A 22,440-nucleotide genomic window follows, 5' to 3' on the forward strand; every position below is an offset into this window, starting at 1 on the left:
TATCTATCTATCTATCTATCTATCTATCTATCTATCCATCCATCCATCCATCCATCCATCCATCCATCCATCCATCCATCCATCCATCCATCCTCTCTCTCTCTTGCGTTCTCCCTCCCCTGCTAAGTCTTGCTAGGATCTGAGGTATGTGCTGGCCCCACCAAGACAGACCAACAGACCAGGAAATTCCATATACCCATATGAGGACCATCTTCCCATCCAGGAAGCTGTACTGCTCCTGTTATGGAGGAAGGCCCTGCAGGAAACCTCCCTGACCAGACACGGGGAAACAGATAGTCCTGGCCCAGCCAGCTCAATGAGATGGTTGTTGGCATTGTTTTGGCTGCTGCAAACCTGCACTGCTCCTGGAATTGTGCATGTGGTGTGTTTCCTGGCAACATGAACAAGACACCAAGGTGGTCCCTTGGCTGTGGCCATTGAAAAGATGTAACAAATTCCCATGATGCACTCGGGTTGTGCAGTTTCCAAATCATAAAGTGTTTGCTCGTATCCACAGCACCTATCATGCACGATTCAAGGGAGCTGGGGTCAATCAGAAGAGGGACAGGGCACAGAAGAGGAAACTCTAGCTTCTGCAGCTGCTGCCGGCGGCCAGCCACACCACACCCAACTCTCAACCAGGTCACACCAACAGGAGCTACTTCAGCCCGCAAGCTGCCTCTCACCAGGGCTGGCACATACCACAACGGGCACATGACCTGGAGCAGGCAGGCATCAAAGGCCACGTGACTTCTCTAAGTGTGTGTTGCCACCAGAGGAAGCCGTGCAGACCTGTCCTTTCCAGAATTCTCCTTTAAATCTGGATTTCTAGCCTTGGATTCCCCTGCCACACCCCAGGGAAGTCTTAAGACTATTTTAAATAGATGGAGGTGTGTGTGGTACAGCTCCCTGCGCAGGAGCCAAGTGTGAAGAAGTCCAAGAGCATCTCACAGGCTGGCTGCTCCAGGATACAGCCCCTCTGGGGATAAAAAAAAATGTTCTGGGCCTCTTTGCAGGCTGTCCAAAGCTCCTGTCACTTTCTGGACAGTGCTTGAGACCTCAGGCAGTTGTATACATGTCCAGGTACTTAGCCAAGGGGACCATAGAGCCACCAGCTTTCTCCTGCCCCTGACTTCAAGATATTCTAAGTGCCAGCCAGTATGCTATGCCAGAATAAGATAACCAAGGGGATGCTGCCTGCCAATCTCTGACCTGGCATCAGGAATGACCAAGGCATACTCTGATCAAGACAGAAAGCCATCCGAAGTCATCTTGTTCTGCTGGGAGAGGTGGCAGGGGGCCTGGGAGATGAGTGCAGACCTACCAGATATAGTCCAAGACCCTCCAGTGTTTATGCTCCGTTTTGCCATCTCTGACACCCCGATGCCATCTTGATGAAACCCAGAGCAAGCTAGGCCAACAGTTAAGAATGGAGACTATAGCTCAGGTTGTGGGGTCACCAAGTCCCCTTACTATGCTCAGGGTCAAAGCACCGGACATTTTTCTGCTGGCCCCTACTTGACTCCCCAGCACACACCACACACATGCACAGACGAGGAGACCCTGCACTCTTCTTGCTGGGTCCCCCTGTGTGCAGATACCTCACCTAGCACAGGGGCAGTTTCTTCTCGTACCTAAGCATTCAACACTGAACTTCTTGTACAATGGCTAAAGAAATATGCCTTCTCCTGAGGAAGCAGGACTTGGGTGACTTGGGCACCCCCTCCTCCTCTTCTCCATCCCCTCCTCATCACTGGCCCCTCCCCGACCCAGCAGCATCTTCTTCTCCCATGCTCAGCACTGGCCTGGCTCCTCTCTGACAAAATCATTTGCAGAGAGCCAGAAGGGGTGCACTGGTTGTTGTTGTTTTTTTTGTTTGTTTGTTTGTTTTTTGTTTTGTTTTGTTTTGTTTTTTTGCTGCTGTTTTTGTTGCTTAATGTAGCATTCCCCACCAGCACCACAAAAAGAGAAAAATCAACTCACCCCACCCCTCTGGTTCCAGCAGTTTCTCCAGCTTTTTTTTTTTTTTAATTTTTGAAATAAGGAATTACTGTGTAGCCTACATATGCCTCAAAGTTGCAATTCTCCAGCTTCAGCCTCCAGAAGTTCAGGGATTACTGGTGTGAGCCGCCATGTCTGCTGTGTTCAAACAACCTTAAATATTATATATCGTGATTTTTTTTTTTTGTAATTTTGAGGCAGGGTCTTGCTATATACCCCTGGCTAGTCTGGAACTCCCTATGCAGCTCAGGTTGGCCTCAAAGCCTCAGCCATCCTCCTCCTGTTTCAGTCTCTCCGGTCATGGGACCGGTAATGGTCCCACGGATATAGGCATGTGTCACTATTTTATATGTTTATTTTCTTTTGTTCCTGGTTCCTTGCTCATGACCCCGTTTCCCAAGGCAGGCAAAACAAACAAACAGAAACAAACCTAGAAGCTCTGTTCCCCAAGGAGGGTCACAGAAGTGGTCACCTGCCCCACTTTCGGGGCCCCAGAGACCAGCTCTGAGCCATTCTCATCTGGTAAGATCATTCCAGAGGGGTCCCTGGCAAACCCACAAGAAAATGCTGAGGAATCTTCAAACAGGCTTCCCCGCCCGCTTTGACAGTCCTACCTACACAATGGTCTTCATAGCCACCCAAAGGGACAGTGTGGGGAACTAAACACGGGGTAGTCCTACAGGGTAGAGCATTGGGAAAGGCGCTGACCAAGAGAACATCTCTTCTCGTCCTTTTGAATGGTTTTGACATGGTTGGTTGTTGTTGTTATTTGTTTGTTTTGTTTTTTGAGACAGAGTCTCTCTAGCTTTGTAGCCCCGGCTGTTCTGGAACTTATTATGTAAACCAGGCTGGCCTTGAACTCACAGAGATCCACCTGCTATGTGCCCTGGGTGCTGGGATTAAAGGTATGTGCTACCATACCGGGCCTTTGGCATGTTTTGTTTAGTTTTGAGACGGGGTTTCAAGTAGCTGAGGTTAGCCTCAAATTTACCAAGTCGTTGAGGTAACTCCCTGAACTCCCTCACAAACTATGAAGCACACATTTCATGGTCATGGAGCCCATAGGGTGTGGGGATAACTGAAAATCATTCCTGACCCAGGCCTTGGCTTCCTAAGCTGTGAGGACTGAAGGTCCCAAGAGGCTCCCAAGGCAGTGGCCTTCACTCAGCTCAGTTCCCTCATTTAAAAGAAGGAAGTAATGTCACGGCCATGACTGACCTTTAAAGCACTGGGAAATGACAAACCTGACAGACAGCCTTGGAACCAGGACTGGCTCTCTTGGAAAGGACAGGCTTATTAAAGCCATGAATGGCCCTGACAATGAGCTGGCCCTGGGACTCATCCCTAGACCCCTGCAAGACCACTGGCCAACGGAGAGACCTGCTGACCACACAGGAAAGCATAGACAACTATAAACAGCTGGAATAAACACCTCTCTCTACTCAAGACTGCTGAGGCATGAACCAGTACCAGCTCAGAAGACATGCTTTGAAAAGCAGAAAGAAGAAACAGCTCAAGGGGCCTGGGGTGTGGTGGCACATGTCTGTGACCCCAGCTCTGGGGAGATGCAGGCAGTAGGCTCAAGGTCATCCTTCCTACACAGCTAGTTTGAGGTCACCAGACTATGGAGACTCTGTCTCAGAAAACAAAACACACACACACACACACACACACACACACACACAAATATACACACATACCTTTCTGTTCTTGGAAGGGCTACTTAACCTCTCTGGGCATTGATGACTCTCCATCAACACAATGGGAACTGGTCCTCTCCCCAGACCCTTGGACCTCTCTCACTCATTAGGAAGCAGACATTTGCTTAGGGTCAGGCCCCACTGTTCATGTCCCCTTCTGGGTCAGAACACTACCGTGCCAATACAGGATGGAGTAGGGATCAGACATGTCGCTCTTTGAGGGTTTGGGACAGTGACTGATGACTTAGAATCAACTTCTGACAAGTTACATGGTTCAACAACAGCCCTTGAGGCACAGTCTTATTGTTTTGAAACAGGGTCTTTCCACATAGCCCTGCCTGTCCTGGAACTGGCTAGACCATATAACCAGGCTGACCCTGAACTCACAGAGATCTGCCCACCTCTACCTCCTGATGAGACATAGTCTTAACAGTACCTGGAAGGTCAGGGCCCAAGCCCTACCTATAACACCCAATGAGGAGGAAGGCAGGAGAGGAAGCTAACAGGAGACAAGCCAGAGCTTGGTGTGCAGCTCAGTGGTAGACTGCTTGCCCAGCTTGTGCAGCATCCCAAGGAAAAAGACAACACCCTGAGTTGGAAGATGCTCTACCCCATCACTAATGGGATCTCAGACAAGAGATGCTGACGAGGGTCTGGAAAGGCCTGAACCATGCCCTGCTCATCACATTCACCCCTTCATCCCATGTTCACCCGAAACTCTGGGAGGGAGTACTCAGGGTCAACAAAGCCACGTGACCTGACCAAGGCCCCCAGATAGTATGAGGCACCTGAGTGTAGACTGTGAAGGCACCTGGGACCCGGAACTATGAAACTTGTGCACCTGTGGACACTGCTGGGCTTGGGTATCAGGCAACACTCACTCAACCTGTCCCTTCCCTCAGTCCTATATGCAGTACAATGGCCAAAAACACACAAACATCAAATCCCACTGTGTCAGACCTGGGCACATTTGCCTCCACTTCCATCTGAGCCACCGTCCCTTTGCCTCTGGATGACTGTCACAGTCTCTGGGCTAGACTCCTATGTTGTCCTTACTTCCCTACTGCCCGTTCTCCACTTGGCCAATAGCCTCTGAGCACCTATGTACCCCCCACGCCAGCCTGCCAACTTCACCTTCCATCCTTCTCCCTACACCTTACCCCACGAGTCAAGCAGACTCCAGCCCAGACTGTTCTCTCAATGTGCTCAGCGGTTCCTCCCACCTCTGCTCACCCAGCCCCTTGCCATGATATGGCACTGTATGGCCTGGCCTATCCCAGGTCACCCAGCTTCATAGAAACCATCTGCCTACCCTGTCCACAGCAGCACCCTGGGTAAAGCCCAGGACACACACAGTGGGTGTCCAATACGCACATAGCTGACGGCGAACCCACAGGCCTACCTGGTTCCGGAAGATCAAAGCCACTATGCCGCCGATAAGCTCCATTATGAGGCAGATCCCCAGGATGTACATAAACTGGAAGACAAGATTCAGAGATTCATCCAGGGAGTCAAGGGAAGGCTCAGAGAACTCCACACCTGTGCTAAGATCAAGCACAATAAGGTGGGGGTCCTCCCTGACGGGGCCCTGCTGTCCTCCTAGAGAACACAGGGCACTGCTCAGGAAGGCTTGACTCTAGAGAGTGACTCAGATGCCCCAGGCAGATACTCCTCATGTTTGCCCCAGGAATCCTAGTGTGTGTGAGGGGGGGCAGGGTAGACAAACAGTAGGCTCCTCCCCCAATTAGACTGGTGTCCTCCCTCTAACACAGCCAGAGGGAGCAGCCTGGATAGCACATCCTGTCCCTGGTACTCCACTGCCCCCCTAAATAGCTCAGAAGTGGCTTCCTAGTCAGCCAAGTACAGAAGAGGCACTTGAAGTTTAAGGACACACACTCCACCTCTTATTTGAGAAAAGATATTGACCAGATTGATTCTAGCAAGTCCCAGCCTTGGGCAGTACCAAGACCCTGCTTGTGTGTGACTATAAAGCCACCCATCAGAGGGATGATGGGGGCAAAGAGGGGAAGACACACACACATCAGAGGACAAGGGACTGCACACCCAGTGTTCCCAGGATTGGGTGTCTCCCCTCAGCTATCAACAAGGGTTGTGTGGACTACAACTCTCCACCTGATGGGCACGTGATCTGAGCCAGGTGCTCCAGTGTACTGGGACTCTGGCCAGAGTGGCCAAGAAAGACACCCTGGGCTCAGAAGCAATCAAGATTCTGTGCCTGAAGACGGTAGGCAGGAGCAGTCCTGCTGGAGGTGGCAAAACAGACTGCCCGGCTTTGCCTGGTGGTGCCGCGAGGCCCCTTGGCCCCCATAGGTTTGTTGGCTGCATGAGCCCATGATTCATCCTCCCATCCCCCAGCTTTGCTTGATCTCAGTTACTGCCATCTCCCCTATGACAACTGGGAATCCAGAGACCACAGCAGTATCCAAGTCAGATGTACATACAGGCTAATATGAGGTCGCTGGGGTGGATATGGATCACAATGCTACAGTGGCTGATTCAGGAAATGTTCTGGGACAGCAGGATGGTGTGAGAGACAGAAGGAACCCAGCTGGCCAAGGCAGAGGGACAGGCTCTTCAGCTTTCTTGGAGACACCAAGAACAACTCCCTTCATCTTGGGGCTGGGAGGAGTCACTTACCGACTGGAGAAGGCACAGGTTGTCCCGGAGGGAAGCCAGCACCCCAATGAAAGAGACAATGAACATAACTACCCCCAGGAGGATGAGGATGATGGCCGGGGCCAGGAAGGCGCTCTCCAGGGTTTTGTATTTCTGCCGCTCAACCTCTGCATAGATCCCCACTGACAGGACCAGGCCCCCAATCAACTGAAAAAAAAAAAAAAAGCAGAGGGTGAGGGGCTGTGGAAGGGTGATAATTCAGTCAGAGCATCCTTGCCTAGCAGGAAAGAGGCCCTCCCTAGGTTTGACCGACTACAGAGCATAAACCAGGGGCAGCGGTGAGCACCTATAATCCCAGCATTTAGACAGTGGGGTCAGGAAGTTCAGAAGTTTCAAGTCATTCACACAGGAAGCTTGGAGACAGTTTGCTACATGAGATCCCGCCTCCAAAGGTGGGTGGGGCAGGGAGGAGGAAGATGTCAGGCAGCTACTTGACTTTACTCAAAGGGTATCTCTGAAACTGATTCCAGCCCCAAGACATGGGCTCCCCAGGGAACTGCACATGAGGGCTGATGCTGTGGGCTCAACCATGCATCCCCACAAACCAGTGCCTCAGAATGTGACTATATTTGGACTTGGGACCGTGGAAGCAGTAATTAAGTTAAAATGAGATCATTAAAGTGGCTCTAGTCCAATATGAGTGCTAAGTTGTTTACAGGCTGGGAGGTAGCTCAGTTGGTAGAGTGTTTGCCTAGAACGCAGATGCCCTGGGTTCAAGTCCCAGCACCACATAAACCGGGTGACGGTTTAGCACTTGAAGGGTGGAAACAGGAGAATTGGGGTTTAAGGACATCTCTGGCTACATGCAAGCTTGAGGTCAGCCTGGGATACATAAGACTCTTGTCTGAAGAGGAAGGAGAAGACAGAGGTAACAACACAAAAAACGCACAGAAGGACCACACGAAGATGCGTAAGGAAGACAGCCATCTGTAAGCCAAGAAGAGGGCTTGGAAGAAAAGAACTCTGCCAACAACTTGATCTTCTTAGGTTTCGACCCACCAAACTATGAGGAAAGAAAACTCCGTGGTAGTGTATGTTCTAACAGCCCTGAAGACGGACACCAACTGCAGCGGACAGTGCTGGCGGAACGGGGAAACGCCACTTCCTGCAGCGTGCCTCAGAGAATGCGGATTTGTCTCAGGTCTGGGACAGGCACTGGCCAGGAGTCTACATTTTCATCTGAATAATGGGTATGAACACACTGCTGTCCTGCTCACCCAGCAGCTTTTAAAAAGGTTTTAGTGAGATAGTGAAGATGAGCATTCTAAAAACAAGGGGCACGGGGTCACTCTCATGCACACTCAATAGGCGGGCCACTCTGGGGACACTTCCCAGCTGCTCAAGAGGCAAACGCTTCATTCAGTCTCATAAACAAGGAATTTCCTTTTAGAAGGACCATCGAGAAGGCCAAATGTCAGAACAGCTGAGATCTCTAGGGCATTTAAGTGCAATCTCCTCTTATTGACATTTTAACACAGAGACACGCTACATATGTGAGCCACACAGGGTAACTTCCTACCAGGAAAACCAGGCTGTCATTCACACACAGGCTCACCCCACGGCCTTCGGCTCTCCTTTGGCAGAACATGCTTCCCTCATGCTAGACATCCTATCGTACACTCCCCCAAATCCTCCGGGGTGTCCAGTTGTCACCTGCTCCATGAAGCCTTTGGGGACACATTACTAAAAACTGGAAATCCCTGATTGTTGTGGTCCCGCATGCTTGCAATTTCACCTCTCAGGGATCTAAAGTGGGAGGGACTGGGAATTCCAGGTCTGCTTGGGCTACATTAGAGACTCTCATCCCTCCCTTCCTCTCTCCCGCCTCTCTTACACACACACACACACACACACACACACACACACACACAGTAAAAAATATTGTTAATGGAGTGGGGAATCCCTCCCCATGAAAGTTCTTACATCTTTTTTCCTGATTTATTTCTTCCTATTTGTGCTTATTAGTATGTTGAAAGTAGGTGTTAGCCAGGCGGTGGTGGCGCACGCCTGTAATCCCAACACTCAGGAGGCAGAGGCAGGCGGATCTCTGTGAGTTCGAGACCAGCCTGGTCTACAGAGCTAGTTCCAGGACAGGCTCCAAAGCCACAGAGAAACCTTGTCTCGAAAAATCAAAAAAAAAAAAAAAAAAAAAAAAAAAAAAGAAAGTAGGTATTTAACTTGTTTGTTTAGTTGATATAGGGTCTCACATAGCCCAGGCTGGTCTTGAACTTGCTGTGTAGCCCAGGATGACTTTAAACTGCTGATCCTCCTGCCTCTGCCTCCCAAGTCCGGGATCAGTGTGTGTCACTGCTCTTGGATTTGTACTGACTAGTATTAAATATGCATTAATTATTTTCTTTAATTTTTTTACATTTATTTTTTTTATTGGGGGTGGGAAACATGTGGAGGTCAGAAGACAACTTTTGGGAATTAGTTCTCGCCTTCTAGATTGTGAAACTGAAGACTGAACTCAGGTCATCGGGTTTGGTGGCAAGCACCCTTGCCCGCTGAGTTATCTCATCGGCCTTTATTTTTTCTTTTCTAATTGTTTATTCCCATGCCCCCCTAAGACAGGACATAACTCCAGGACAGGTAGGCTTTTGGCAGTTCAGGGCACCCCCATTACTCTGGAAATCCCAACATGAGGAAGTCTGGCCAGTGTTTACAGCCTATGTCTGCTGAAGGAAACCGGGCTGCGCTTTCCCACAGACCTCAAGGTTTGAGTTAGACATCACTTCCCCCAAGTGTGTCTAAGCAAGGACTTCTATAGACTTCTCCAGTCCACAGAAAGCAGCATGGACGAGTAACAGATGCCACGTCCAAAGTAAGACCAGTGAGGGACGTTACTGACTGTTGGCGAGCTATGCTGAGAAGTGACAGAGATCTCAAGAGTCACACCAACAATGACACAGAAACAGCTAACAGGATGACCAGGAAACCAGGCCTCTCGGACCCAGTGTCCTCTTAGAATTTAAGCTGAGTCTTCCTGGTTTGCAAAGATGGCTGAGACCCACCTCCTGGTCTAAAATGGTCTCTCTAGTACGCATGGCCAGGAGGCTAACGGCATGGACAGAATCAGTCAGCAGTCCCATATGGACAAGTTAGCCAAAGCAGGGAAACTGTGGGTAAAGGATCAAAATGATCCATTTGGGTAAATTTTTTAAATGATCAGGGCAACAGATATAACACAGACAGACAGATAGACGACTCCCTCAAACACACACATACACACTACCTCCCTATAAGAAAAAGGCATCCACAGGAATAAACTATACTCTTGATAGAGAAAGAGTAACTGTAGGCTGTCTGGTGAGAGGCATTCTAAAAGCCAGAGCAAGGTCTAAGCAAGACTGGCCTCAGCTCCCAGGGTTCTCTGAGACATACAGTGGGCAAACATTAGAAAGCCAATTCTTATGGTGGGCACAGTCGCATACCCTTAATCATTGCACTTGGGAGGCAGAGGCTGTTGGATCTCTGTGGACCAGCCTGGTCTACAGAGCAAGTTTTAGGACAGCCAAGGCTACACAGAAAAACCCTGTCTCAAAAAACAAACAAACAAACAAACAAAAAGGAGGAGTCTGAAGTGGTTGGTGATGTAACTCATTGGTTGAGCACCTGCCTAAAAAGCCAGACCCCCTTCTGAGTCCACGTCCAAGGGCTGCTCACTGCATCCCAGCCTTAGAAGGGTCAGCCCTGAGAAACCTGTACCTTGGGGCTTTGGATGTTTTCTTAGTCACAGCTCTGTTGCAGTGAGAAGACACAGCAACCATAAAAGAGAACATACCACTGGGGACTTGTTTACGGTTTCAGACGATGAACCTGTGACCGTCATGACAGGGAACGTGGCTGCAGCAGGGCAGGCATGGATCCAGGGTAGTAGCTGAGTGAGACTAGGCCTGGCACAGGCTTCTGACCCATCCCCCAGTGACCCACCTTCTCCAGCAAGGCCACACCTCCTAATCCTTCCTAAACAGTCCACTGACTGGGGACCAAACATTCAACCCACCACAGATGATGACATCCCTCAGAGCAAAGGGGTTGTCAGAAGCCACACGTGGAAGGAATCAAATACGCAGGGATCCAGCGTTCTGAGGGCAGCAGGGGTGGGGCTTCATCACGTCCCTTGGTGAAAAGTTTGATTCTCACCCTGTCCCTGAACCGTATGGCTCATCGCACTAATGTTTTCAGAATTGATTCCATATGTTCTTGAAAGTTGGAAGCATCCTGTCGTTAAAAGTTCATCTTTCCGACAGGATGGGCCCTGAGCCCTGCTATCTCCCTCTGCTCACTGCCCCTAGCCCGTCCCAGCCCCCACCCCTCCTTCCAGCCTGAGCCCCTGCTCAGCCTTTGAATCCATCCCTTAAATCCCAGAGCTGTGGGACTATTTCAGACAGCCAACCTCAGCCCTCTGCAGAAGGACAATGGGTGGATTCTTTTATTTTTATAAGCTCTCTGGAGCCCTGGGACCACTCCAGGACAGTCTTGCTGGCGGTGAACCAAACTTCCCTTGGTCTGATCACAGTCACCCATCAGACACCACTACCGGTTCCTTGCTAGGTTAGCCAATGACAACTCTAGCCCACCAAAGCCTAGACAAAGCTCCCACATGGATGCCAAGGCCCAGGCCTCGGGATTCCCTCACCACCTCGCACCAAGCCATCATAGGCCCATCTCTGCTGGTCAGTCAAAGATGGCATCGCCGTTCACACTGTCCCCACGCTGACCCAGGCCCCTCCAGCAGGTGTTCAGAGCAGTGCTGTTCATGGCGAGAAGCGGGCATGAGTCTTCCCAGGAACTTAAAAATTTCCAAGTGATATCTACATCTCTGATGACATCAGTTTATCCATCTGGGTACAAAGTTATCGGTCAATGCCAGCATGCAATCCAGTCTGCTCCTTCGCTAATTATAGCCCTGCCCCAGGCAGCCAGCCATCCCGGCCCCAGCGCAGGAAGCAAACGGCCCATTTATCAAACGAGACAGCTTCAGCTCAACAGGCATAAGGGTAGGGGCATGGGCCATGCCCATTTGGGGACACGGTGGGAAAAGAATATACTGCAGGCAGTCTGTGGGCAAGGCCTCACACTGTGGGACCAGGCTGCCTCTTTGTCCTTCTGTGGGGGAGCTCTGTTGTCCAGCGTGAACTTGGTCCTTTGAGAACCCGCCTGGAGCTCAGCTTTCTCGTGGGCAGAGACAGGCCCAGCTGCGCGAAGCTGCCGGGGAAACAAGCCATCCTGTGTGGTGCCCCAGCACCTGTGCGTGCTCAGTATGCGTCTGGTTAGTGCCTAGCTGGTTCACCCTGAGCTGGAACAGCTTTCTACTTAGAGAGGTCCATTTCCAACCCTCAGGCACATAACAGGCTCCTGCTGTGTTCCAGGCACTTCCTTAGGCTCCAGGAGGGCACAAGGAATCAAAATCAGATAGGGAGCAAGACTTGGGGAGGAGAAGATGAGAAAAACATCTGCCCTGTGGATGGATTCAGGGAGTCTTTGAACTCGGGGTGCAGGGAAAAGTCACATCTTCTTTTTTTCCAACCAGGTATCTCTTAGAGGCCCAAGTTTACTCTCCAGGGTGGGGCTGCTGGGAGCTGATGGAGCCTGAAGGAGGTAGACCGAGTCAGAAGTCCTCGTTCAGCTCGCTGGGGGCATGCCCTTGAAGGAAACAACTGACCCCCAGCCCCTTCTTCTTCATTTGACCCCATAGCTCCTTCCTCTTCCTCTTCACCACTTCCCTGGCCACAGGTGTGTGGTTTTTCTCCACCATGTGCTTGCTCCATGCGGGACTGACTTTTCATAGGCCCCAAAGCAACCAAGCCAATCATGGCCTGGAACTCCCGAAACAGCAAATGAATGGACCTTTCCTCTTTACAAGCTGATTAGCCCAGGTAACTGGTTAAAGAAGCACGGACTAATACTGCCTCTCACTGGAGTGTTCTCTCTGGTCCTACAAATGGAGGTGGCTAACAGGACTGGTGACTGATGGATACAGCGGGTCTCCCCAAGCTTCTAAACCAGGCTCTCTTCCACAGAGAGCGGGAAGGAGCCGTTAGAGACAGGAGGCAGGAGCTGGCATTCTGGGCCTGCCGTGGCCATGGCATAGCCTCACTTTGAACCTTGCCAAACAGAAAAAAGCCTGCTGCTACAAACAGCAATCTTTTCTTTTTATGCATACGTGTGTTTTGTCCACATGTGTGTCTGTGTACCGCTTATGTGCCCGATGGTGGAGCATGCCAGAAGAGGGAGTCAGATTCCCTGGCAATGAAGTTATAGATAGCTGTGAGCTGCCGTGTGGATACAGGCAATCAAACCTGGGTCCTCTAGAAGAGGAGCCAGCGCCCTTATCCGCTGATCCATCTCTCCAGCCTCTTATTTGATTTGATTTTGAGGAAGGGGCTCAGGTGGCCTAGGTTGATCTAGTGCTAACAACACAACTGAGGGTAACCTTGAACTTTTGTTATCAGTGGCTAAAGGGTTCTTTGCATCATTATCTAATAATTGAAATTAAAAACAGACTGCAAAGTAGCAAGGAAATGTCATTCAAAAGCAAAGAAATAGAACAGACCAGGTTGCTGTCAAGCATCATGGTGGGCCACCTGAGGCAAACAGTACTCAGAGGCCTGGCTTTCTTTTGAAGTTTCCTTTGATGGGGCCCAAGAGAAGGAGTTTAGTTGTTAAGAGGGGCAGCCCAGGTAGTCTTCTGTTTTGATTGACAGCCTTGGGTTTTATATGCCTTTGCACACTGCGCATGTTCATTTCCAGGACACGTATGATTTTAGTCACATGCACACCCAAATACGCATAAGCATAATATGGTCAACAGGGGATTCTCCTAGAAGTTCACCAGAGGACACAAGTTTGAGTCACTGTGAATGCACCCAAAACTAGCTCAGGCCAGATCGCCACCTCCACTCCCACCCTCACCCCCACATTCCCTTATCTAGATAGTTAAGTAGAAACTCTTCTCAAAACTCATCAGTTACTGATGGCTGTTAGGGATGGAGAAACTTACTTCCCTGGGTGTGCAGTTCCATGCTGGTGGGGGGTCCTGGGAGCTAAACTAGTCCCTATGCTAGCCCGCCTCATCCGTATGCTGGTCCACCTAGTTTCTATGCTAGCCCTCCTCACTTTTGATCACTCTGCCCCTACCTTGCAACTGCTGGAATCACAGGTATTTACAACTGCTGGGCTTGTGCTCTCTCCTCACGGACACCTTACTTAAGAGCAGGGTTCTTTTCTTCCCTCAGGCTCTTTCCAACAGTGGAGAAAGACTTCAGGGGACATTTTGTAGCCTTCCTGAGTTGGCCCATGGGTGGGCCATCGTGTTTGTGAAACAAGCAAAGCGCGCATCTGGGACATTCTCTACCTTCCTGTTGGCAGGAAGCTGACTTTGAAGACTCCCTACGCACAGGGAGCATTCCAGGCAGTGAGGGAGCTCTGCTCAGAGGTTTGTGAAACCAGTTTCTCAGTCCAGCCAGGGCAGAGTGGAATTTCTAATCACAAACCGCCATCGACAGACGGCTAAGTGCAGCCAAGGCAGGCAGGTGGGAGTCATAAGACCCACCAGGATACTGAGTCCAGGGAGGGTCCGCTGGAGTAAGCCTGGAAGGAGGCACTGAGTTTGACAACAAGCACCCGGGAGGGATGAGCCTGAGAGATGGCAAAGCAGGAGATGTTCCTTGCCCTAAAGTCCCCAGGCTGGACTGTAGCCCTGGAGGCTTGTGGATGAGGGTGACTCAGCCATGGAAATGGTTGCAGGAAGGAGAAGGAGGAGGGGCAAGAGTAAATCACCTTCCCCTATGGCTCCCTCCCCATTCCTTTTTCTGCCCTCTCCAGCCCTCTGCCTGCCTCCCTGGAAGGGTCCCCATGGTCCTTGGATAATAGTGGCTGCTCCTCTCAGCCTTGGTAGCTTATTGTCAAGAGGCCACAGAGCAGAAGGTCATGTTCCCTGGGGTGTACCCTGGACATCAGGCCCTGGGGACTGAAAGTCCCCACCCAGGCCACTGTAGGAGCATGAGTTGTACTGACAGTAGGATGAGGAATGGCGACTTTTGGGATAGGAGCTTGGGGACTCTAGGGATGAGAGCCTTATAGGGTGCGGGGACCTGGTCACAGACACACCCCTGGGCCAAACCACAGGTGCTCAACCCTCTTCCTTCTCATCCAACCCATGACCAGGGCACCCAGGCAGTGAGAGACAGAAATAGTCACCATGAGCTAGAGACGGAGCTCAGTTGGCAGAGTGCTTGCCTAGCATGCATGAAGCCCTGGGTTTGATCCCTAGCCCTGCCAAGTGATGATCAGAAGTTCAAGGTTACCCTGGCCTTTTCTGAAAAAGCAAGCAAACAAACAGATTTAAAAAAAAAAAAACCCACATACTTTTGTTTTTGCTTAGCTCTGAGCGCTCCTCCCCTGGGAATGCTTCTTAGCTCACTGGGTAAAAGGGATCTCTCTGCTCTTCTCAAAGTCTATGGTAGCAACAATGGGAAGCCCTCACTGGTGACAATATGAAGTGTTCTCACTCTGCCCTCTCTGCCCACAGATATGTGTATAGCGTGGTGGCAGGAACCAGCAACACCCACCACTATGACCTTGACACAGCCTGCACATATATTGTAAATGTACCCACATGTCCCAAAAGTCTGCATACAGGAAGTTGGGTGGCTTCTCCACACACCACGCTCTTCCCACAAAAGATACACGGAGGGTGGTCAGCCGTGTCAGCTCACAATGCCCAAGTCACCACAATGTGCCAGAAGCAATTGGCACTCCAAAGTTCTGGGCATCCAGCAGGTGCTCAATGAATGTTACTTCTTTCCTGGAATCACCCAGCACCACCACCATGCACACATCTCAGAAGCTAAGTCAAACGTCAGAAAAACAAAAGAAAATACGTTTCCATATATAGCCACTTTGTAACCTTTCCAAGAACTCTCAGGAAGAGGGAAGAACCCTGTGGGCTTGAATAAGATGTCCCAGTAAGTCTCAGGCATCTGAATACTTGATCCCCCTACTTGGTGGTTATCGAGGAGGGTTAGGAGACATGGCCTTACTGGAGGTAGGATATCTCTGGAGGAGGCAAAGTTTGGGGTTTCTGGAGACTTTGTGGTTTGAGATGTGAACTCCCAGCGGCCGCTCCTGCCTGCAGTCAGTCTCCACTCGGCCATCATGGACTCTAACCCTCTGGAACCATAAACCCAACATAAATTTTTCCCACTAGGAGCTGCTTTGGTCACCGTGTTTCATCACAGCAGAAGAAAATGTATAATGCGGAAAAAGTCTGAATGTAATTGGTCCCCATAATCCACAGGGAGTGGCACTATTAGGAGGTGTGGCCTTGTTGGAATGGGTGTGGCCTTGTTAAAGGAAGTGTGTCATTGTGGGGGCGGGCTTTGCAGATTCATGCACTCAGAATACCACCCAGTGAGTCAGTCGACTTCCTGTTGCCTGCAAGATGTAGGACACTTGGCAATTTTTCCAGCATCATGTCTATCTGCATGTCGCCATGCTCCCCTTCATGTTGACAATGGACTGAGCCTCTGAAACTGTAAGTGAGCCACCCTCAATTAAATATTTTCTTTATAAGAGTTGTCGTGGTCACGGTGTCTCTTCACAGCAATAATAAACCCTAAGACAAAAAGTAACAAAGACAAATCCTATTCCACAGCCATCAACCACCATCGTGTGCCTGGTGCTGTGAGTGAACAGGGGGGGGGGAGCATCACCTGGGTGACTCAATGTGCTCCTGAGACGCTTCACTCTGCACCCCACTCTATTCTCAATGTGACAAGTTAAGAAGCTCGCTTAAAAGTCACAGTGGGAGGAGCCAATTAGCTATTATAGCCAGGGAAGGGGACATTTGGGTGAAGAGAGGGCCCACGCTACCCTGGATGAGCATCCAAGCAGGTGCCCATGCCTTACAATTTATAGCTCATCAAGGATGGTGACTCAGAGCCATGGCAAAGAGTGCCTGTTGCTCGCAGCAGAGGTCAGAGGCTCTGAATGTGCACAGAGATGCTCTGAAGGGCTGTTTCCAGGTGTGCTGTGACCCTTCGGTCAAAGGGACACCAGTAGCAGCTCAGGACTGTGATGCTGGCTTCTGAGTTTTTCTTTTTTTAATGTCTTAGAAACATTTTAGATACAATTGGAACACTTTTTAATATGAAGCTGAAATGGTGTGCTTAGACCCAAGAACAGTTTAAAATACATCCTTGCGGTCAGGTGTAGAGGTGTATGCCTTTACTCCAAGCACTCGGGAAGCAGAGGCAGAAGGATCTCTGTGAGTCTGAAGCTAGCCTGGTCTACATAGCAATTTCCAGGACAGTCGGGACTACATAGAGAGGCCTTGTCTCAAAAAATTAACGACAACACCAATACATCCTGGTATACTTGAAATGATTTGTCATGATATGTACAACTTTTTCTGTAATGGTCAAATGTTAAAATTCATGCCTCTGGGTGGTGGTTCAAGAATACTATAGTATTCTGTCACCTTACGCATAAGTTTGATTATTTTACAATAAAACATTAAGAAGGAAAGCAAGGCCCTTGCCCCATGCTCTCCAGGAAGCCTTTCGCAGGCCTCATGCCCCAGAACATACTAGCACTGGCAGGGAAGTGTCAGGAGTAACATCCAGGAACCGGAGGTGGGTGGCCTCTTCTAGTCTGAATTAATGGCCAAACTGAAGACTTCACCAACTGCAATTGGAGCTGAGTACAGGCTATCACGGGAACCTCCCTATTACACACCCGGCTGGAAAACAAGGCACTAAGGCTTTAGGGAAGGGAGGGAAGGAGATTTGCAGGAAAGCAAAGGGTTGGGGGATGGGAATTGAGAGGGGATGGCCTCCTACCTTAAATCCTTCCTCTTCCCCTCTGAGCTCTGAGGAAATTAGAGCGAGCTGAAGATGCAAACACAAGGTGGAACTCTGAGCAAAGGTGGCACAGTCCCCAGAGAAGTACCAGAAGCAGTCACTACCATGTATCCCAAGTCCAGCCGGTCTCCTATCGCGTCCACATGGGCCAGCTGCTTGTACTTATCAATTGGCTATATTTGTGTGTGTGTGTGTGTGTGTGTGTGTGTGTGTGTGTGTGTGTGTACTTGTTGCTATTATTGCTTTGTTTTGAGACTGGGCCTTTCTCTCAGAAGCAGGCTGAATTGGTAATCCTGCCTCCCCAGCTTCCAGAGCACTAGGATCACAGGTGTAACCCACCTTGCTGGATGAGACTTTTCTTTTAAAAGGTGACTTTTCTTCTGAACGGTCCTTCCCTAGCCCAACTGACACCTATGAAACCAAAGACTCAAAGTACTTAATTCTTCTCTTTAAAGAGAAAGAGAGAAAGAGAGAGAGAGAGATTTGTTTGATGTGATGTGCCCGAATGTATGTATGTGCACCCCAAAATAGTGTACCCAGAAGAGAACAGAATTCCTGGAGCTGCTGTTACAGGCCGTGGGGAGTCACCCAGTGTAGATGCTGGGAACCAAACCTGGGTCCTCTAGAAGAGCAGCAAGTGCCCTTACCCACTGAGCCATCTCTCCAGCCCCTTATTAATTTCATTTTTATTATTCATTTTGATTTTTCAAAGCAGAGTTTCTCTGTGTAGACCTGACTGTCCTGGAACTCACTCTGTAGACCAGGCTGGCCTCGAACTCACAGAGATCCGCCTGCTTCTGCCTCCCGAGTGCTGGGGTAAAAGGTACACACTACTACCTCTCAGCTTTGATTATCTTCTTTACTGCACACCACACTTCATACACATGGACCACCTCACTGTGGTGCAGCCACTAGCAGTAAGTAGACAGACCTATCTGGACCAACCCCCTCATTTTCAGAGGGCAAGAGAGGCACGGTGATCACTCCCACAAGGTCACACAGTGAATTAACCACTGGTCAGCAGCTGTGACCAGTTCTCCCTGCTCCCAGGCCCAACTGTCTCCACTGCAGGCTATCCTTCCTCCCCAGGAACATGAGTTCTCACGCCCTGGCATATCCTCTTTAAAAAAAAAAGTAAAACGAGAAAACCATTTTCTGTAAAAGCCAGTAAAACTGGCTCCGCATCTGTTTCCTGCAACTCAGCAACTCTGGAGAGCCTGCCGGGACTCAGCTAGGGTACTCTGTCAGTTGGGCTCAGCTGGCTCCTTCCTCTCCCACACTGGACTGGGGTCAGTGTGCCTCCCTGGTGGGGCTGCAACCCCTGCCCCAAGGGGGCTACCACTCCTATTCCAGCACCCAGCTTCTTCCAGCCAAACTTCCAGAGGACTCCAAAACTCCCAAATGTTAAAAAAAAAAAAAAAAAAATGTGTGATGAGTGACTGAGCAACCAAGCTGAAGGAGTGGCCCACCCGCCAGCACCACCTCGAAGAAAGAAGTGTCCCCTGAAGAACAAAAGCTTCCACCTGCAGCAGGCCAGGCAGTCAGTACTCCGCCAGCCAACTGGCCTCCCGGACTCCTCTTCACAGGAACAGAGCAGGGACAAACATCTGCTCCCAGAGGGCTGCACATGCAAACCCGGCTAGAAAGCGGCTGAGCTGGGAGCAGCGGGTGGAAGAGCTCCTCATTGTTAGCGGCACAACGACAATGGAGGAGGATGGGACCTGAGCAGAAGCAGCATGGGGATTTCCTGGCTGCAAACGGTCAAGCTTAGGGGCTGAGGACAGAGCTGCATTGGGCCAGCGCTTGCCTAGCGTGTAAGATGCCCTGGGTTCCAACCCTAGCACCCAACAAATAGGAATAGTGATGCACACTTAGATCCCAATACTCAGGAGGTGCAAGCAAGAGGGTCAGGAGTTCAAGATCGCTTTCAGTCACAAAGCAAATTTCAGGGTAGCCTGGGCTACATGAGACCCTGTTTTTTAAAAAAAGGAAGAAAGAGCCAGTCAGAAAACTAGAAACAGAAACAGGTCCTTGGCTGGTCTGGTCCAATGAAAATTTACGCACACATCACCGAGGGAATGTTAAGAGTTGAGTGACCGTGACTGTGGCTACTCCTTTGGGTCCCCAAGCCCAATTCTGACAAATGTCCCTCCAGACATCAGGGCTCCTGACCTCTACTGGCCCCACCTGAGTTACCCAAGTCCACAGCTGTCTCAGTGTGCTGCCAAGTTCACCCGCCTCGCAGCGGCTTGTCACAAGGCTGAGCCCAGAGCAGTGGCCCCAGGCCAAAGGCCGAGTCAGAACCAAGCAGAGAAGTGAGCTAGAGACGTGAGGTAGGCAGGTATCGGAATCACCTGGAAGCCAAGATGGAGCATACCTGTAATCCCAATACAAGGGAGGTGGAGTCCCACAATGTTAAGGCTAGCCTGGGCTACAGAAAGAATACTGTCACAAAAATACCAAAAAGGAAAAAAAAATCACCTAGAGAAGTTGACCTCATGCCCTGGAACCTGTGAATATGAATGTGGCCCTAACTGGAAGTGACAGGACCCAACCTGTTGGCACCCCAGATCCACTGAGTCAGCAACTCTGACAATGGGTGTGGCTGTGTGGGTCTGTGAAACCTCTAAGGGCAGGAGGTCTCTAGCCAGGAGAAGGTCCCGACTTCAGACCTTGGTAAGTGACCTTGTCTGAGAAGCCAGCAGCCCACTCCACTGCGCCCAGCAGACTGCCACCGCCACACCGTTCTTAGGCTCGCAGAGGTCCTGGCACAGCACCAGGGCACACGGCGGGTGAGTCAGATGTGACTCTGACCAGCCATGGGTGAGGGCTTCCCACTGCACCTGGCATAGCTGGAGAGTCTGAAGCACTGACCCTCAGCGAAGGCCGGTAAGCAGCAAAGACGGGCCATGTGACCATCCTGGACACATGGAGCACCCATTCCGGCGCGCACACGCAGCTGGCCTGGGCAGGAAGTGGAACAGCTTCTGCACGGAAAAACAGACTCCCTCTGCCAAGGCTGTTTTCCTTCTACTCCCAGAGCCCAGTCAAGACACACATATGTCTCTTGATGAGAAAGTCCCTTCTGGGGGAAAAAGGAAACACACAGTGGGCATTGTTTTCTCGATGAAAAAGCTCTCTTCTCAGAGACAGATATAAAAGATAGCCACTTACTTCCTCCTCTCAGGCCACAGTCTTTCTGTGTGTAAAACAGGTACCTTCCCATTCCTATCCAGCTTACATGGTTGGTCCAAGAACCCAGAGAAGTGAAGAAAAGTTTAGGGGGCTGCAGTCATGATATCTAGTGAGAGTCATGGTCATTGGCCATACATCCTGTGGGGGGGGTGTCACCCTATCCATGCCACCACCACCCTGAGGCAATAATTACCTCCTTTCAATGGGAAATAAAATCTAAGTTCTTTGGCTAGCAAGGTGGCTCGGCAGCTAAAGGTACTTGCCAGGCCAGTCTGGCCTGGGTTTGATCCTCAGAACCCACATAAAGGAGGAAGACAAGAACTGGATCTGCAAGGCTGTCCTCTGACCTCCACAAGGGCATGGTGGCACACACACAATAACGACGGAAAAGAGCCAAACATAGTGACGTACTCCTTTAATCCCAGCACTCCAGAGGCAGAGGCAAGCTGATCTCTGTGAGTTTAAGGCCAGCCTGGTCTACAGAGTGAGTTCCAGGACAGCTGTGCCTAAGTAAAGATACGATAGATAGATAGATAGATAGATAGATAGATAGATAGATAGATAGATAGATAGATAGATAGATAGATAGACAGATAGGAAGGAAGGAAAGGAAAAACAAACATCAAGACAGAACTTGTCCCCAACTTGTCTCTGGTTATGCAGCTAAACAGACTCTTCCTCATTCTAACCTAGCCCCTAGCAGAGCTGAGCCCTCCCTCCTCCCTTCGCATCCTAGCCATGCTGCAGGGCACCTTGTCTGTTGAAAGGAGGATCTATTGCCTTTCACAGCGGTGTAGCACAGGTGGGCAATGCCTTCTCACACACTATCCCTTCCAGGCTCACACCCGGACCCTTTCTCCAGGCTTCCCAGCCCTACAAGCCCTTCATCCCTGAGGACTCCCGCAGCTCTGCCCAAGGGGTCCAGCTCATACTGGCTACAAATCCTATCTTCTCTGCAGATGAACACCAGGAACCCAAGCCTGCCTTCTCTATCGGGCCTGCCTCAGCCTACAGCACTAGCATAGAATGGCACATAGGTACCATATTGACTCTTTTTCTGTCCCTCCAGGCAGCTCCCAAATAATGACACAGAGACTTCTTACTAATTATGAAAGCTCAGCCTATAGCTTAGGCTTGTTCCTAACTAGCTCTTATAACTTAACCCATTTATATTAATGTATGTTCTATCGTGTGGTGCTACCTCTCCTCCATCTTGCGCCTCTTGTTTCCTCTCAGTGTCTCCTGTGTGCCTAGCTTCCTCCTCCTCTTCCTTTCTCTCCCTGGAAATCCCACCTGTACATCCTGCCTAGCTATTGGCTGGCCAGCTTTTCATTACACCAATCACAGCAATACACCTTCACACAGTGTACGAATACCCCACAACAGTGTACCATGTTGACAGCTACCTGTCTGACACTCCAGGTCTGTGCTGACCCTGTCCTGGACCCCCAGAAACACCACGCCCATTTCTCTAGGTTCCAGGACCAGCTATCAGAGCCTGGCGGAGTATTCTTCACACAGCCTGACTCACATGCCCCTTGTGTGACCCGCTGTCCCTGCTGGCACACGGCAAGGCCCAGGGACTAAGGGGCAGTGAGATAGCTAACACTGACTCTCAATGTGCCAGGTCTAGAATCACCTAGGAGACAAACCTCCAGTAGTGTCTGTGAGGAAGTTTCTAGACTGACTTAACTGAGGTGGGACCCATCTAACTAATATGGGCAACAGCATCCCGTTCGCTGAGCCCAAGGCTGAGTGAAATGGAGAGAGAGAGCTGAGCACCAGCATCCATTGCTCTCCTCCTTCCTGGCTGCGGCTGTCATGTGACCCACTGCCTTCAGCACCTGCCAAGATGGGCTACACCCTAGAACTCCTTTGCGTCTATAAAAATTGCTTTTGTTGGATGGTTTGACCCAGCAAGAAGGTAAGTAATACACGCAGGACTGGCCAGTCTCCTATAGCCCGTAACCCCTGTCAGG

General features: G+C 50.4%; 1 protein-coding gene across 1 annotated transcript in view; it reads right to left on the minus strand.

The window, feature by feature from the left end:
- Positions 1-22,440, minus strand: part of Tspan15 (tetraspanin 15) — a 42,417-nt gene that overhangs the window by 9,876 nt on the left and 10,101 nt on the right. The window contains exons 2-3 of the mRNA XM_005360101.3: positions 6,360-6,545; positions 5,104-5,178 (exon numbers count right to left, since the gene is read on the minus strand). Coding sequence (XP_005360158.1) covers positions 5,104-5,178; positions 6,360-6,545 — 261 coding nt within the window. The remainder of the gene's footprint in view (positions 1-5,103; positions 5,179-6,359; positions 6,546-22,440) is intronic.

The sequence above is a fragment of the Microtus ochrogaster genome, linkage group LG2, assembly GCF_000317375.1.
Source record: "Microtus ochrogaster isolate Prairie Vole_2 linkage group LG2, MicOch1.0, whole genome shotgun sequence".
NCBI lineage: Eukaryota > Metazoa > Chordata > Mammalia > Rodentia > Cricetidae > Microtus > Microtus ochrogaster.